This window comes from Magallana gigas, chromosome 3 (genome assembly GCF_963853765.1).
Source record: "Magallana gigas chromosome 3, xbMagGiga1.1, whole genome shotgun sequence".
Lineage (NCBI taxonomy): Eukaryota > Metazoa > Mollusca > Bivalvia > Ostreida > Ostreidae > Magallana > Magallana gigas.
This window is the reverse complement of record NC_088855.1, coordinates 3,638,925-3,653,606: the sequence shown is the minus strand read 5'-3', so window position 1 is coordinate 3,653,606 and position 14,682 is coordinate 3,638,925. Positions and strand designations below refer to the sequence as shown.

General features: G+C 32.4%; 1 protein-coding gene and 1 long non-coding RNA gene across 5 annotated transcripts in view; one reads left to right on the top strand and one right to left on the bottom strand.

Annotated features, from left to right (window-relative positions):
* LOC136273546 (uncharacterized) overlaps window positions 1–5,796 on the top strand; it is a 38,414-nt gene extending 32,618 nt beyond the window's left edge. The window contains exons 2-3 of the long non-coding RNA XR_010711705.1: window positions 5,218–5,242; window positions 5,656–5,796. This is a non-coding gene — a long non-coding RNA (uncharacterized lncRNA). The remainder of the gene's footprint in view (window positions 1–5,217; window positions 5,243–5,655) is intronic.
* LOC117692569 (microfibril-associated glycoprotein 4) lies at window positions 3,711–14,372 on the bottom strand. 4 transcript variants are annotated; one of them, XM_034480899.2, is made up of 6 exons: window positions 14,290–14,372; window positions 13,668–14,013; window positions 9,077–9,207; window positions 8,760–8,856; window positions 7,350–7,514; window positions 3,711–5,899 (listed from the first exon to the last, which is right to left on the bottom strand). In XM_034480899.2, exons 2-6 carry the CDS (start codon window positions 13,990–13,992, stop codon window positions 5,652–5,654), a joined length of 966 nt encoding a protein of 321 aa, XP_034336790.1. In that variant the 5' UTR covers window positions 13,993–14,013; window positions 14,290–14,372; the 3' UTR covers window positions 3,711–5,651. The 4 variants fall into 4 exon arrangements, with proteins under 4 accessions (XP_034336790.1, XP_034336791.1, XP_034336789.1 ...); XM_034480900.2 differs by having other exon boundaries at window positions 14,273–14,350; XM_034480898.2 differs by having other exon boundaries at window positions 14,170–14,311.
* Between the last annotated feature and the right edge of the window lie 310 nt (window positions 14,373–14,682).

Genomic DNA, 14,682 nt, shown 5'->3' with positions numbered 1-14,682 from the left:
TGTTTTCTAAGTACAAACGATCTGTCGACTCCAAGCTTGCCAAGTATTACTTGTCTAACGTGCGTCTTGCCGAAATGTGTCGTTCAACATTTTGACGTCCATTGATATGGTTCGGAGTTTCTTTTTTCCACTTATTGTCATCATACTTGTTCAAATATTTTCAATGTTGTTTAACTACTTATTAACTAAACGCATTTCTCATCGATTTTGTTAATTTCATTTACTTCCAAAGCCGCTTAGGATTTATATCATGGTCTTTACAAAATTGTATCGTAGATTTGAACGATATGAAACCTTGCCGCTTTTGCCTGAATTTGCGTAGATCATCGCTTTTTGTGAATAAATGTCTCACTTTATAGTCCACAAGAAAACAAAATACTTTATCTCGCCGTTTTTATTGTTTATCAACCGATATATTTTTGTTGTCAGTCAGTGAAAAACTTATGTGCGTATGAATCAAATTTTAGCACCGAATTCTTGGAGATATAATATCAAAACAAATCATGGTGACCAAAATCAAATAAATTGTAAATTAACTCTGAGTAGTTTTTTTTTAACATTTGGATACAGTTATGATCGAAATTAACAATATATATTGCAAAAAAATGTGAAAAATTGAATAATTTACTTAATGTCGAAAAGTCAGATATGGAGACATAATTCCAGCTACTATCTTTACGAGTTTGTCCAGTAGTAACACACTATGTATCTTCCTCTAATACTTTTCTCCGAATCGGAGTAATGTCCATTAGGGTTGGTTTTAAAACAGTTAAAAACCATATTGTCGATCTAAAAAGGGTACCACTGTTAACATCGCTCGTTCTGTCATTATTCTTGTTCGGTGTACAAAACTTGCCAGGCTATCTCCTACAATCTCATCTTTTATGAATGAAAGCTTTTAATATCCTTTAATATACATGGAGACAATCATGGTCATACTTTTGTATAATCCGATTAAACTTTTTCTAGAACTAAATTGGTTAATTTTAAAATGATTACAAAAATCAAGGTGCAATCCAGCACTTACTATCTCGTTTTAACGAGGCCGAGTACAGATCGAGTATGACGCAGGCTTTTGCAGTGTTTCATTTGTATTGTGACGTCATTTTTTTTTTTGCTTTGCTTGGTTCACACCATGGCGTGATAGTTTCAACTGCAGATTTTCAGCGAAATTTGTTGAAAATAGCTCGTTTGATGCGTAAAATTGATATTATATAGTGGAATAAACATATATGTCTCGAAGTATAAGCTATATTTGGGCTCGGGTCGAAAACAAGAAGAGGGTTCAGCAAGCCTAGCACTCTGTCACGTTTTCTTAACCCGCTTAAATATAGCTAAATTCATATATTTCAATACAGTAACCATGCATTTTATATTAAAGACCCTTTTTATGTGATGTTATATATTTATTCATTACTTAAATATGTCTGAATGTTTTAATAATACTATAAAGAACACCATTTCCGCCATTGTCAAATAAAAAATAGCCATTATCTGACAAATCTGGGAAATTGGGCATACAAAAAACAAATTTGATAAGACCCCTGGCACAAACCAGGAGGTAAACGGTTTTTTTTATTTGACCATTTGATGTCTTTTAGTTATAAATTTAATATGTAAAACAGGAAAAGAAATCCAAAGGGCAGTCGTTTTAAAAAAATGTGTAAAATTGATACATTTCAAGCAAATTCCAAAGGGTCCTATGTTAAAAATTAACAAACTTTGAGATGATCCCTTTAACAAACGGTATGGTAAATGTCTCATTTTTTTTTATCTTAAAGTAATAATTATATCAGTAGAAATTCATGTAAAAAAATTCATTAAAAAATCTAGAGCAGAACAAATTAGACCCGACCTCGTTAAAGTCGTTTTTATATTTGTGAAACTTAAACCGTCCTTTGTAAAGGGACCTACAGTACCGATCAGAACCAACCTAACACCAGAGTAAACCCCAAATGAACCCCGGGTTTACTTACTGGGTTTACTTAGGGTTTATTCCGGGTTTCCTTTTTGAAAATTTGGGTCCACTCAGGATTTACTTTGGGTTTACTCCGAGTGTACTCAACTGCTTTTCGGGTCAACTGTGCGCACTGAGGTTTTGAAGCAGACCTGTATTTTATTTTAACATCTTAATGCCTGTAGTCCCTGCCCCTTGTATATTCCGAATACACATGTAGCGTCTGCTTTTAGGGTATACTTCTGATCGGGGTTTACTCTCTGTATCCCCTCTGGGTTTTCTCTGGGTCCACTCTAGCAAACCCGGAGTAAACCAAGAGTAAACCAAGAAAAAAAAACCAGGGGGTTTTTTTTATTTGGGGGGGGGGGTTAATTTCTGTAAGGTTGGGTCTGATCGGCACTGAATACACAATTTTAGCTCCAAATTTTTAAATTTTATTTTTCCAAATGAAGAAGCTAGAAATGTAGGTATGGGTATTTTTAATAATTCGTCAAAGTCTAAATGTCAAATATTGAGATACAAGCGAGTTACATGGCTAAATTTTATTTATGATGTATACAAACCTTTAGTCTTATTATTGTTTATATATGTGTGATATTGGTATGACTTTCAATCAAATGTTGCTTATTTGTTGATATTATGGATATCACTTTTATGAACACATTAAATTCTGTCAAAGAAAGGGTAAATTCTGTATTTAGTGCTAAGCATTATTTGCAAACAAATATAAGACTCGAGCTATGCTTACTAAACAATGAGTTCTTTCCTCTCTATCTCTCTGATAACTTGATTCCTCACACCCAATTTTTTTGTCAATCACTAAAAACGCACAAGTAACAATTTTAAAAAATAACAAATCAAATATAACCTTTTGATCTGAAAGTGTGTCCAGGTCCCTTAAAGGTTTAGTTGTAAAAACATCAACCATCAAATCTACTTAAGTATTAAGATATGATTTCCAAAGCTATAAAGTATTATTTTAATAAGAAAATTTTCATATATTTTAATTTTAAAATTTGAATAATAATTTTCTATATCTTATATATCAAGAGATCAATATGGTATTAAAATGACAACCCAGCCTTCTTAATAGAAAAGACTAAATAAAAACAGCTGTTTACATAACAAAAACATTTTACCTATAACTTGAATTCTAATATTCCAATTTTGGTTTATCATTAAAAATGTGCAAATAAAGTATCTTATACATAGAATATTTTGATCTAAAATCGTGTTTGAGTCCCTCTAATAAGGAAAGCAATTCATGCTAGTTAAAGCATTCAACAGTAGTAGGCTCTGAAGTAAGGTCAATAAAATGTTGTGATAAAGAACAGTGTTTAAAATCAAAAGTCCAAAGAAAAATACAAAACAGTAGCAAACACGGACCTCTACTAAAATTGTAGGGTGGATCAGGTGCCATGGAGGAGTGAGTATGCTCTGCTGATCGGTCACACACGCTGTGGGGTTTTTTTTCGTAAACGGGAAAACGGGAAAATCTATAAACAATTTAGTAATAAATAATGGCCTAACGAAAAGTTAAAAATCAGTCAGTATTCTACCTAGCGAAAGATTATATTTGCTGACAAGGTCGTTGTATCGACCATAAAACTAACGAAATGATGACTTCATCGGAGACTGTTCATAATCTTGTTTTATCAACTTCTTTGTCAGTTGCTTGCCTCGTTTTAAAAACATTTTCATACGTAGAGCATGGCCTTGCGTATTGAATCCACTGAAAGACAAAAACTCCATATGCAGGTGATGAAGGTTTATTACTACATAAGTCAGGAAAGTTGACGATAAAAAATTAAAATCCGCTTATACTTTTGAATTAACGTTACAATTGGGCGTTGTACCAAAAATAACAATATTGGTTGTTTGAATTATAGTAATGATTTATATGCTGTATTAAAACGGAAACCCTGAAATATACAATGAGAATATGCCTTATAATATGCATAACATGATAATGATAAACAATATGTAGACAATTCAATTTATACACAATAATCACACGACGTTCATAATTAAATGAATTATTGCTCTTACATAAACAATTACTTCCATGCAATTTCTACATGTGCTAAATCATATATTTATACATTGAGAGATATATATCATATAAATGTATCTCCATAATAAAAACTGTCTATATATATATTTACGTAACAATATATTGTAATACCTGATTGTATACAGAGTTCATTCACAATATATGATTTTGTTCAGCATGATGCTCATTTTGGTTTTGATAATATATCTCAGAGAATTCAGTGTCAATTTAATTCTTACATACATATGTTTGTTACTGACTGACTTTAAAAAATAAATCGGGTCGATAAATCCTAAAGATGGCGAGGTAAAGTGTTTTTTTTTTCGTGTGGACTATTAAGTGAGACATTTACTCACAAAAAGCGACGAACAATGCAATTTCAGGTATAAGCGGTAAGGATATATATCGTTCAAATCTACTTATTTGAACGCTTCAAAATGATAAATTTCACCTTTCATATACTCTTTGAGTATCGTCACTGCACTTTTGTTTTGTTGCTATTTAATTTAAGAGTTGTGTTACTTCCCTTCGTGGGGGTATGAATTGATCTGGACGCCGCATGCCATTTTATTCTGTACTAAAAGGAAACTACTCTAAGTTAAAATTAACTATAAAAGGTAACTACTCCAAATAATAAAGGACCTTACAGACCTTTTTTGGGAGTATGTAAAAAATGAATATGAAAATAAGGAAAGGATACGTGCTTGCCTTAAACGGAATGATGCTTATGTGTTAAATGATATAAAATGTCCAGGTAAGTAGGCGAAGCGTCGGTCATATTGTCGAATATAAATTCCACCAAACTACTCAGCCGCATTGGAATAGGTGTTATGCCCTCTCAAACCTTAGTGTGTATTTAACCTTTGGTCATTTATAAACAAAATCATTCTTTTTTATTCCAAATCTGTCAACTATTTTACATCAAATTGATCTGCAGTTTGGTTCAATATATTGGTAAATATTTGATAGTGTTGAATTTTGTACATATTATTTGTTGTTATTTATCAAAAATAGTATTCTTTACGCATATACATGTATTAATGTTTGACATGACCCTGACGTGTGTGTGTGTGGGTGGGTGGGTGGGTGGGTGTGTGTGTGAAATTGATATATTTTTGATTTGCCCAATATGATGTATAGCAAAAAGTTTATTTGTAATTGATTATTGATATCTGTGTAGTTACCGAGGTTTTATCTATTTTGACAGTGTGTGTGTGTGCGAACGAGCATCGGTAAGTACACTGAATATCATACATGTATAAAAAAAAATAAACCATTCTTAGAGTGCGCATCAGGATGACATTATTTTACAATCATAAATTTTCTTTTTTCAACGCTTACATCAATTTAATGTTTAATTTAATGTTATCACTACTAAAACTTAAAAACTGATACTCTATCATTTCTTGATTGATAATCCTTGTAAAACAGAATACATGTACATAAATACAACTTACATACAAGTGACGAAAGTATTTACAGTCAATTGCATCATTAAGTAAAAATGATATTAGTGATTAAACATCCTTAAGGGTACATATTACACAATTGTTCAAGTTATGTTGAACTTGCTGAGATATTTGCCTATTTGTTAAACATGTAGTTATAATTTCTCTCTGTCTGACGTTGTACATTTTATTGTCAGAATCGAGGACGAATCATCAGCTGTATTGATTTCAGAGATATAGAGGAGTTTTTCCAGAGTTTCCATATAATGTATCCAGGACCAGTTATCTCAGAGTCGGTATACTGTCCATTAGGGTTGGCAAAATAACAGTTGTTGAACCACAATCCCGATCTGAACTTGGTGGCACAGGAACCGTTCTTGTTGTCGTTATCCTGGTCCGGTGTCGAGAACTTCATGTTGTTGTGGTAATCCAGGCTATCCCCTACAATCACATTGGTTGCAAACGAAATCATTAAAATTGAAGTCATAATCACTACCATGTTATTAAGTAGCAATGCATTTTTAAATGACTTAGTTTTTAAATGATGAAATAAAAAATGAATCACTTTCATATATTACTTCCCTGTATGCATGTCTTTTATTTTTTCCTACTTGCGCCCCTAGGGTCTTCCTTGACATTTGAAAGATACTGAATGATAATCCGACTTAACTTAAACACCACATTTTGGATGCTTATTTTCCACATGCATCAGTTCATCGCCCTTTCTCAACTTCATCCTGAAAAAAAATCAACCGCTACCCTTCCCACCCTATTATGTAATGTAATTCACTTGGTACATCTAAATCTTTGTTTACTTTCAGATCCCAGCCCAATTATCTGGCTTACTTTAATTGTCACTTTGATTGAAACGTTTATAATTGACTGTAAGTCATTGATTACAGTCAGTAACTGAATATATCGATGCATTGTGGCAACACATTTTGAAAAAATAACGCATTTTCGAAAATAAATTCAAATTACGTTAAATTTAAGACAAAGTCAACGCACTTAAACAAAATTATTCAAAATGCATACTGAGTGTAGACCAACAGTTTTTATCATCTAGACACTTAATGCACTTTAAAAAAAAATGTTATCGCAGAAAATGGACTTTGTTCTTAACAGATTTTTTTTAAGTCAGATTAAGTGTTTACACTTCTTTGTGAATACCATTAATATGGTCTAACACTATTGGGAGCATGAAGGGGGCAACCAAAGATAAAGTCCCATTTCGAATACATTATTTGATTACCTGAAAAATTCACGAGCATCTTGTCTTCCCAAACATCAAAACAATTTCTTAAACTAATAATCAACAGAGTTTAGTCATATCAAAATCAAACTGACAAATCATTAGCTTCTCCCATGGTAAAATGAAAAATCTAAGCATAAATCCACTTCACAAATTCAAGCCAAAATATTATTTCCAAATAAGATGTCTGATAGCTACATGCACATCCGTTAAAGCAATATCAACTCAAAAATAGGCATTTGAGAATGTACTTTGTGCATTACAATGTAATTGAAAAAAAAAATATCATACAAGCATTGAATTTGATATACTTCCTCATCATGTTTGTTAATAAGCTTATAAACGTCATATTTAGTTCATCTATTGTTTTCCGTAAAATTGATAATTTTCCCCTCTCTTTACAGAGTATACCTTTATTAATATTCACAAATATCAGATGACGGCTAATTGGTTCAGTTCTTGTGAAATTTTGATAGCCAAATCTTAATGAAAACTTGAACTCTTGTTCTTCATGGGTACATTATCAAATAAACGATCTTATCGACAAGCATTTTCATTGCGAAATTGCTATTTATGATAGCTAAAAATTGCATGGGTACATATTCTATCCTCACAAATGTCTATGGTAGTATAAACTACCTGCATTTCCACTGTATCCATTCACCTCCAACTTATATTTACTGGTCTCGTCCCCGACAGCAAACCGTGAGTAAACAGCATATGCCTTTTCTCCGTTGAATCTCTCCATGTCTACTCGCAGTTCCTGGGGCTTCTGTGACGTCAGTCTATGTAGCATGTCATTTCCTAAAAAAAAAATGATTTGTCTTTGATATCAAATAGCGTCCTTCATAACTGTCTAGATTAATCCGGAATAAGCACATATCAAGTCATGTTCATATTGGCATACATTTAATTTTGAAGTCTTCGTTTCAATAACTGCAGTCAGTTGAGCACACAAATTATCATAATGCGCTATGATATTTTTTAATTGAGGTTGCCTATCAAACTTGCTGACAGTCGAGGACCCCCTCCCCTTTTTCCCTTACCTTCTTCGAGTTCATTGTTTATGCATTTGAAATGAAAAATTGTGATCAGAAATGTCATGAAAGTTTTAGTTTTTTTTTCTTTCTGTACTTTAGTGAATAACCGATTGAAGCCGTAAGGTACTTGTATTTACATGTGACTGACTCATTACACCTTGGAATAGTGTCTCAAATCAACAGAAAATTACTTGATTAAAAAAGATGCAATGTAGCATAATGCATCAGAAGTATATACATGTAAGTCATATACATGTAGACGAAATATATACAATTTTGTATTAATTTTAAAAGAAATAATTTCAAAAGTTCAATGAAATAGGCCGTAGGCAGATTTAAACTTGTGATCTGCTGTTTACAAGCCCGAAATTCATACACAGATACCGGTATGTTTATACAACACATACAAACTTCTTGCGTAAATATGCATGACGCCTTTAAAATTTCGACGTCTTGCTAAAAACGGAACAGTTTTCAGCATTAATTCCATGATGTATATGTTTAAGTCACAAATATAAGTTATATACCATTAGATTCGATAGATTCAAGGCTTTTTAAAAAATTTTGTGCTGTGCATATTTGAAACACAGCCAAAAACGTCCCTTGTTCTTAGCTTTGTCAATATTTATGATGATCAGTCTACCCCCCCCCCCCCCGCACTTTCGATTTGCTTCCGACGCCACTGCAAATTAGACTGTTTGACGTCCGTTTTGATTTCTTCCATATTCATATCTGAAATACTAGTAAGTGCTAAGGTTTTGCTTTCTACTATATAAACGTTATACATACTACAATTTACCGTATAAATAAAAGTCCCATCCCCTTTTTGGCCATCACAACATATGAGCAATTAACAAAACACACCTCCAATTTTCAGAATACCTGGACACGAATTCTCCTTTTCCTGTAATTTCCCAGCTGTTGCTAATACTTTTACATCTATCTAAATGATGACTGAGTTTCGTTTAATTTATTAGTATAATTAGTGAATATAAAATGAGAATAGTACCTATCCAGTACTCATGATCAGCAAATCCAAACCCGTTCTTGTATTCCGTCCAGTTATTGTTAAAGTTCACCGATCCATTCACTCTCCGCTGAATCACCTGTTCGTATGTAAACATACTAATGACTTACGTATAATTGTCAAAATTAATAAGTTTCGTCAAAAAACTTACACGATGATAAGTTAACCTGACTTGTTTGTGAAACTAGACAACTTTCAAAACATAACCAATATAATTCTTGCATTGTTAGAGAGAGAGAGAGAGAGAGAGAGAGAGAGAGAGAGAGAGAGAGAGAGAGAGAGAGAGAGAGAGAGCTTACCGTCCATCCTCCGTTGTCAGTGGTCATATCGCAGTACACGGCCATTATTCTGTTTAAACCAACAATATCGTACACCCCGTCCTTCCCTCTTGTATCTGGGTATCTCTTTAAAATGTCAGCACAATCGGTGCCTGCAAAAGACTTCTCGTACATATACACGGCATAATTACGTGTGTTATTAGTTACATAATTTCTAAAAAGAGCTCTAGAAATACGTTTTAATTATTTGGTCCAGCATTGTTTTTTGTTATAATTAACGTATGCTGAGTCTGAAAAAATATGCTGGCCTTCATGAAAATGGCAATTCAAAATGGCGGACAGCCAATCTTCAAATTTTTCTCTTAAAGTCCCTTCAATGGGAAAAAATAATGACAAACACTAATGATTTAATCCAAAATAGTATTTCCTCAAATACAATGTGTGCTGAGTCTTACAAATTATGCTGGCTTTGCACAAATGTGGTTAATTAGGTCAAAGTGGTGATTTAAAATGGCGGATAACAAAATTATGTTAATTCGTCTTATATTTCTAAAATGGACATAAAGCGCGAGACAAACAATGAATATTCAGTCCAGCTAAGTTTTTAATCATAACTTTGGTGTGGATAGTCAGGAATAATATGCATTTTTCAAGAAAATGTCGTAAATTATCTATAGAAAAAACGGTGGACATACAGATTTTATATTTTTCCCTTTAGTTTCTTAAATGGTGAAAAAGCGAGAAATAAACAATCATAATTTTTAAAATAAATTTTCAAATCATAAATAAGACGTGCTAAGTCTAAGGAATCATGATGGTTTCCACTAAAGCGATGCTTTTTATGTCAAAATGGCGGACAGCCAGTTTTCGTAATTGTTTTCTTTAAAATTTCTTATAACGGTAAAAAGCATGAGGCCAACAAGTTTAATTTAGTCCAGCAAAGTTCATCAATATAACTAAGACATGCTGGGTCTTAAGAAATATGCTAGCCATGACTGAAATTCCGTAAAATACCGGTAGGTCAAAATGGCGATTTAAAATGGCTTACAGCCATATTTTTCACTTTCTATTTAAGTTTTATAACAAGAAACAAAGCATTAAAGCAATCATAGTCCGGTCAAACAAAAAGTTTTTATTCATAATTAGGGTATATATATATGCTAACTTTTACAATCAAAGTACCGAAAGTACTTTCAGACGGAGGCATCATTTTGGAGGAAATTAAACTAATGACAATATATGTTTTTTTAGGAATAACAGCGGGCTTACCGCTCATCATGTTAGAATTTTCGCGAAGCGGTTTAGTATTATTGCGCGAGAATATTTTTTTTAGGTTGACCACAGAGTTAGGTAAATACTATCAAAATAATTATTGTTCTCTTATTTAACCTTATAAGCTTGTTATATTACTTCTTAGAGGTGTTTATTTTTTACAAAAAAGGAAGGAGGAAATTATTTTGCATCACAAAACAACATGGGAAACTGTACATGTTTTTAAATGCATACAACTCGAATTACTTTTGAGTAATTAAATTAAGTATCATTATATTTCAGGTGTATAGTGACTTGTAAACCCACACCTGTTCAAGACAAAAGATACCTCTAAATTGCAAACTACTTCGTCTAACCGTACAACCACCCCTAACCCCCTCCCCTTTTTTCTACATGTATCTTACAGAAGGGGTATCTTGATTACTGAGTGTCGTCGATCCAGATATTATCTTATTATGATCTGCATGCTGGATTCAATCACAATGTACTGTATTCTTTTGTGGATACTAAATTTATGAATATATAATATTAGTATATTTCAAATGAATGTACGTAAAATACGCCTTAACTATACCGTGTTTTTTAAGTTTAATTCGTATACTTCTTTTTTCTCAACAGAAATCTCTCTCTCTCTCTCTCTCTCTTTCTCTCTCTCTCTCTCTATCTCGTTAAGACTATATGGACACAATAAACACATGAACTTAATTTTGCTATTTATTTAGAATTTGCAGAGAACGCAAGTTCAGTTACGTGGTACCAGTTTTAATGATATATATTATGGCAATTGTTTGTATCATATAAAAGATTTCATGTCAATGCTATCTATTTTTTTTCACGCGCAACACTCTTATCAGCTTGTTAAAACACATAGACTTCCAAAATCACTTACGGGGGGGGGGGGGGGGTGCAATGGAAAAGAAAGATACGTCTCCGCGGGAGATTAATTGAATATACGCGAACGAAGAAGCATATCGTGTTAATTCATTGAATCTCATAATTATTTATTGTTTCGTCCACCGCTAGATGGTGCTTAGGGAATCCTCATTATTTGACGTCAAGGGCAAGACAATCACAATATACGGAGGCTATTATACAAAGCAAATTTTTTTTAGAGAGGAGAAATATTTCTTCACTATAAAACTGGTGTTTTCAGGCTTTAAAGACATCGATGCCATAAGCTTATATGATAACAGTGATACAATCAGGTACTTAGGAGCGGTGTAAGACATGAAGAACTTTTCTAGTATATTTCTGTCTCTTCCTTTAACACCTTTCCAGCAAATAAATCTTAACTAATATATCATCATACACACTGGAAAAGCTTGTGATTCAAAATGATCCGAGATCAACATATCGCCCAGCTTTATTTATAGTAATAAATATGCGCAATATGTTTTGGGCAACCCAAGGAATTTTACTCTTTTTAACATTACTAGGGAAAATTTATATATTGTATAAGGAATCAAGCTGTCTATGTCTTCATTAAAGATAAAAAAAACCTCTTGCAAAATTGTTAACATATGTTTGGCCAAATGTGCTGAGGAAAGTATAGCAATGCGTGTCCATATTCAGAGGAAAAGTTGAGGCTTTTTATGCTAGACCGTGTTAGTGTTAATTTGCAACATATCCTCACAACTAAGTTTGCTGATGGATGTATGAACCTCTTTAAAGCTGATAAACATCCCTGTCAATGTTGTTGAAGAGAAAATGTTAGAGAAAATATAGAACTTTGAATTAGCACTTGGTTCGTTTCATGCACTGTGACACAACTTCTTATTTCTACAGCATATCGAGAAAATCGACATAATAAGTGAACAGAAACAAGTAAACTGACCAGAAAATCAAACAGTTCGAGAAGTTCTTTATTTATATGGATAACCAAGACACGTTGCCGAGATGGGATAAAGTAATTTGTTGCTGGAACTAATGACCTTAAGATCTTATACCTAAAGTTCTTAGATATGATAGCTTTGAACTGCGCCACAGGTTGCAGAACTTTATGTGTGAATGTAAACGTGCCTACTTCCCTGGGAAAGACATTTGCAAATTCAAATCACAATTTTATCATTCAAAAGAAGATTGTATAAATAACATAATTATATATTGTAGCTAAATAAGGGAAAACAGAAATTTTTCTTCCAAATAAAAAGCTGGTGGAGTTTTTTCTATTAATGCAGGTGTTCAAATTTGATTGTCAGTTACATCATTAGTATTGAAATTATGTTATTCAAACATTTTTCCCATTTAAGAGGCCTTTAGTAGTCTATATAGAGATAACTAGTAATGAAATTTGGCTTCTAATATACACCAATTTGAATTGCCATTTTGACAAAATTAACGTCATTTTCATGAAGACCAACACATTTCATCAAACTTGGCACAACCTTATTATGATAAATACGTTTGCTAGACCAATTTGTGATTTTGTATTGTTATTCTTTTTTCCATTAAAGAGACTGTGAGACGAAAAATGATGAAATATGGCTGTCCACCATTTTTAACTATTTATCGCGATCAACATATTTTGTTGTACTCAGCACACCTTAGTTATGATAAAATGCTATGCTGAACCAATTTATAATCGTTTGTTACCTAAATTTTTAAGACTTAAGAGAATTATAGAATTTGCCTGTCGACCATTTTTACCACCATTTTGACCTTATTAGCGCCATTTTGTCAAAGCAAGCATATTTTTCAGACTAAGCACTCCTTAATCAATATGCAAAAATAACTTTGCTGGGCTGAATAATTATTGTTTTTTATGCGTTTTCCATAGTTTAAATTTTTTAGGAAAAAATATAAAATCCGGATATCTGTAATTTTGAACCGCCATGTTGACCTAATTTATGCTTTTTGGGGAAGGCCAGCAATTTTTTTCAAACTTAGCACACTTTAAATATGAAAAAATACTAAGATGGATCATTTCCTAATTTTTGTCAATAATGAAAAAAAAATTAAGAAAAAAAAATATAAAATTTGGTTGTCCGCCATTTTGAATCGCCATTTTGAGCTACTTAACGCCATTTTCATGAAGGCCAGCATATTTTTTGGGAATCATTACACTTCAATTATGTTTAAAAACCATGCTGGACCATATAATAATTATTTGCCGTTAAAAAGCTTTTTTTCGACTAAATTGTACTAGACTACTGTAGTTGACCTAAAATATGGTTTTTACGTTGTCAGTAAATTCCATGTAGCGCGTGAGTCCCATATGGAATTTACCGACCACGTATAAATCATATTAGGTCAACTACAAAATATTATAGGTAAATATTAAACAATTCTTGAATTCTACAATATGTACTGAATTATTTTAAGATAAATGCATAATACAAACCTAATATGGGGGTCAATCTATCACTGCAGGTTAATTTATCTCCGATTATATTTGTAGAATTGTCAATAGCCTCTTGTTGGAGCACCAACAATTTCTGGAAATCTGTTTTCATATTCCTGACACTTGCGTCGAGATTTTTTATTCCTTCTATATTTTGCTTCACAATTCTTTCAATGCTTTTGGTAAATTGTTGTAGTTCATTTTTTATAATGTGTGCTGCCACGTTCACACATTTTTGCTCTTCCTCCACATCATCGTATAACAATTGTCCATTCGTTGATTTCAACAACAAAGTAAAAATTAAAATGCTCAACATTCCCTCCATTGTTGAATTACAGATCAGGTTCTGCAAATATTTTATTTATGAAAACAAATAATTTGCACTATAATAATTTTCATTTAATATCTATTAGAAAATTAAACACCTCCACGTATTAAGATCTTACATGTATAAAGGATGATATCAAATACATTTCTAAAGAGATTATTGTTTTAACATTACCAATTACGCCCAGACAATTCCATGTGAATCAGGGTTTATCATAAGATAGTCATCTTCCTCATGTAAGTATGTATAATCTACTTTTGTTGCAAAAATAGCAAACCTCTCAAAGGGTCTTACCCATCTGCGACGTACCAGTTATATGCAGCCAGTGAATTATGTAATGAGTGAAAATGTATTTTACCATTAAATACTTGTTAGACTGAGTCACAGGAAACGTCAATGTTGGGTTTTTTTGAGAAACTTCCTTCTCCCAATACTAGTAGATTACAAGTTTCTTTTCGTAATCTATGTGCCAAAATAATTTGCAGGTTACAAAAAGAGACGATTTACATGTATACTTCTTATATGTTAACGTTATATAGCAACATCTGATGATACAGTATCCACTAATGATATAATTTCAAAACTGCATCATTAAGGGTCAAAATTCACGTCCACTAACGATATAAGCAAAATAAGTACATCGTTGACCTTTAATGATGTTATTTTTCATTGCATTGGAGGATGAAC

Excerpts from the sequence above, each read along its gene's own strand:
- LOC117692569 (XM_034480899.2), bottom strand. The coding sequence starts at position 13,992 with ATGGAGGGAATGTTGAGCATTTTAATTTTTACTTTGTTGTTGAAATCA. Across the intron at positions 9,208-13,667 it reads TAGATTGACCCCCATATTAG|GCACCGATTGTGCTGACATT; the intron begins GTTTGTATTATG and ends AGTCTTTTGCAG. Across the intron at positions 5,900-7,349 it reads TGGATACAGTGGAAATGCAG|GGGATAGCCTGGATTACCAC; the intron begins GTAGTTTATACT and ends ATGTGATTGTAG.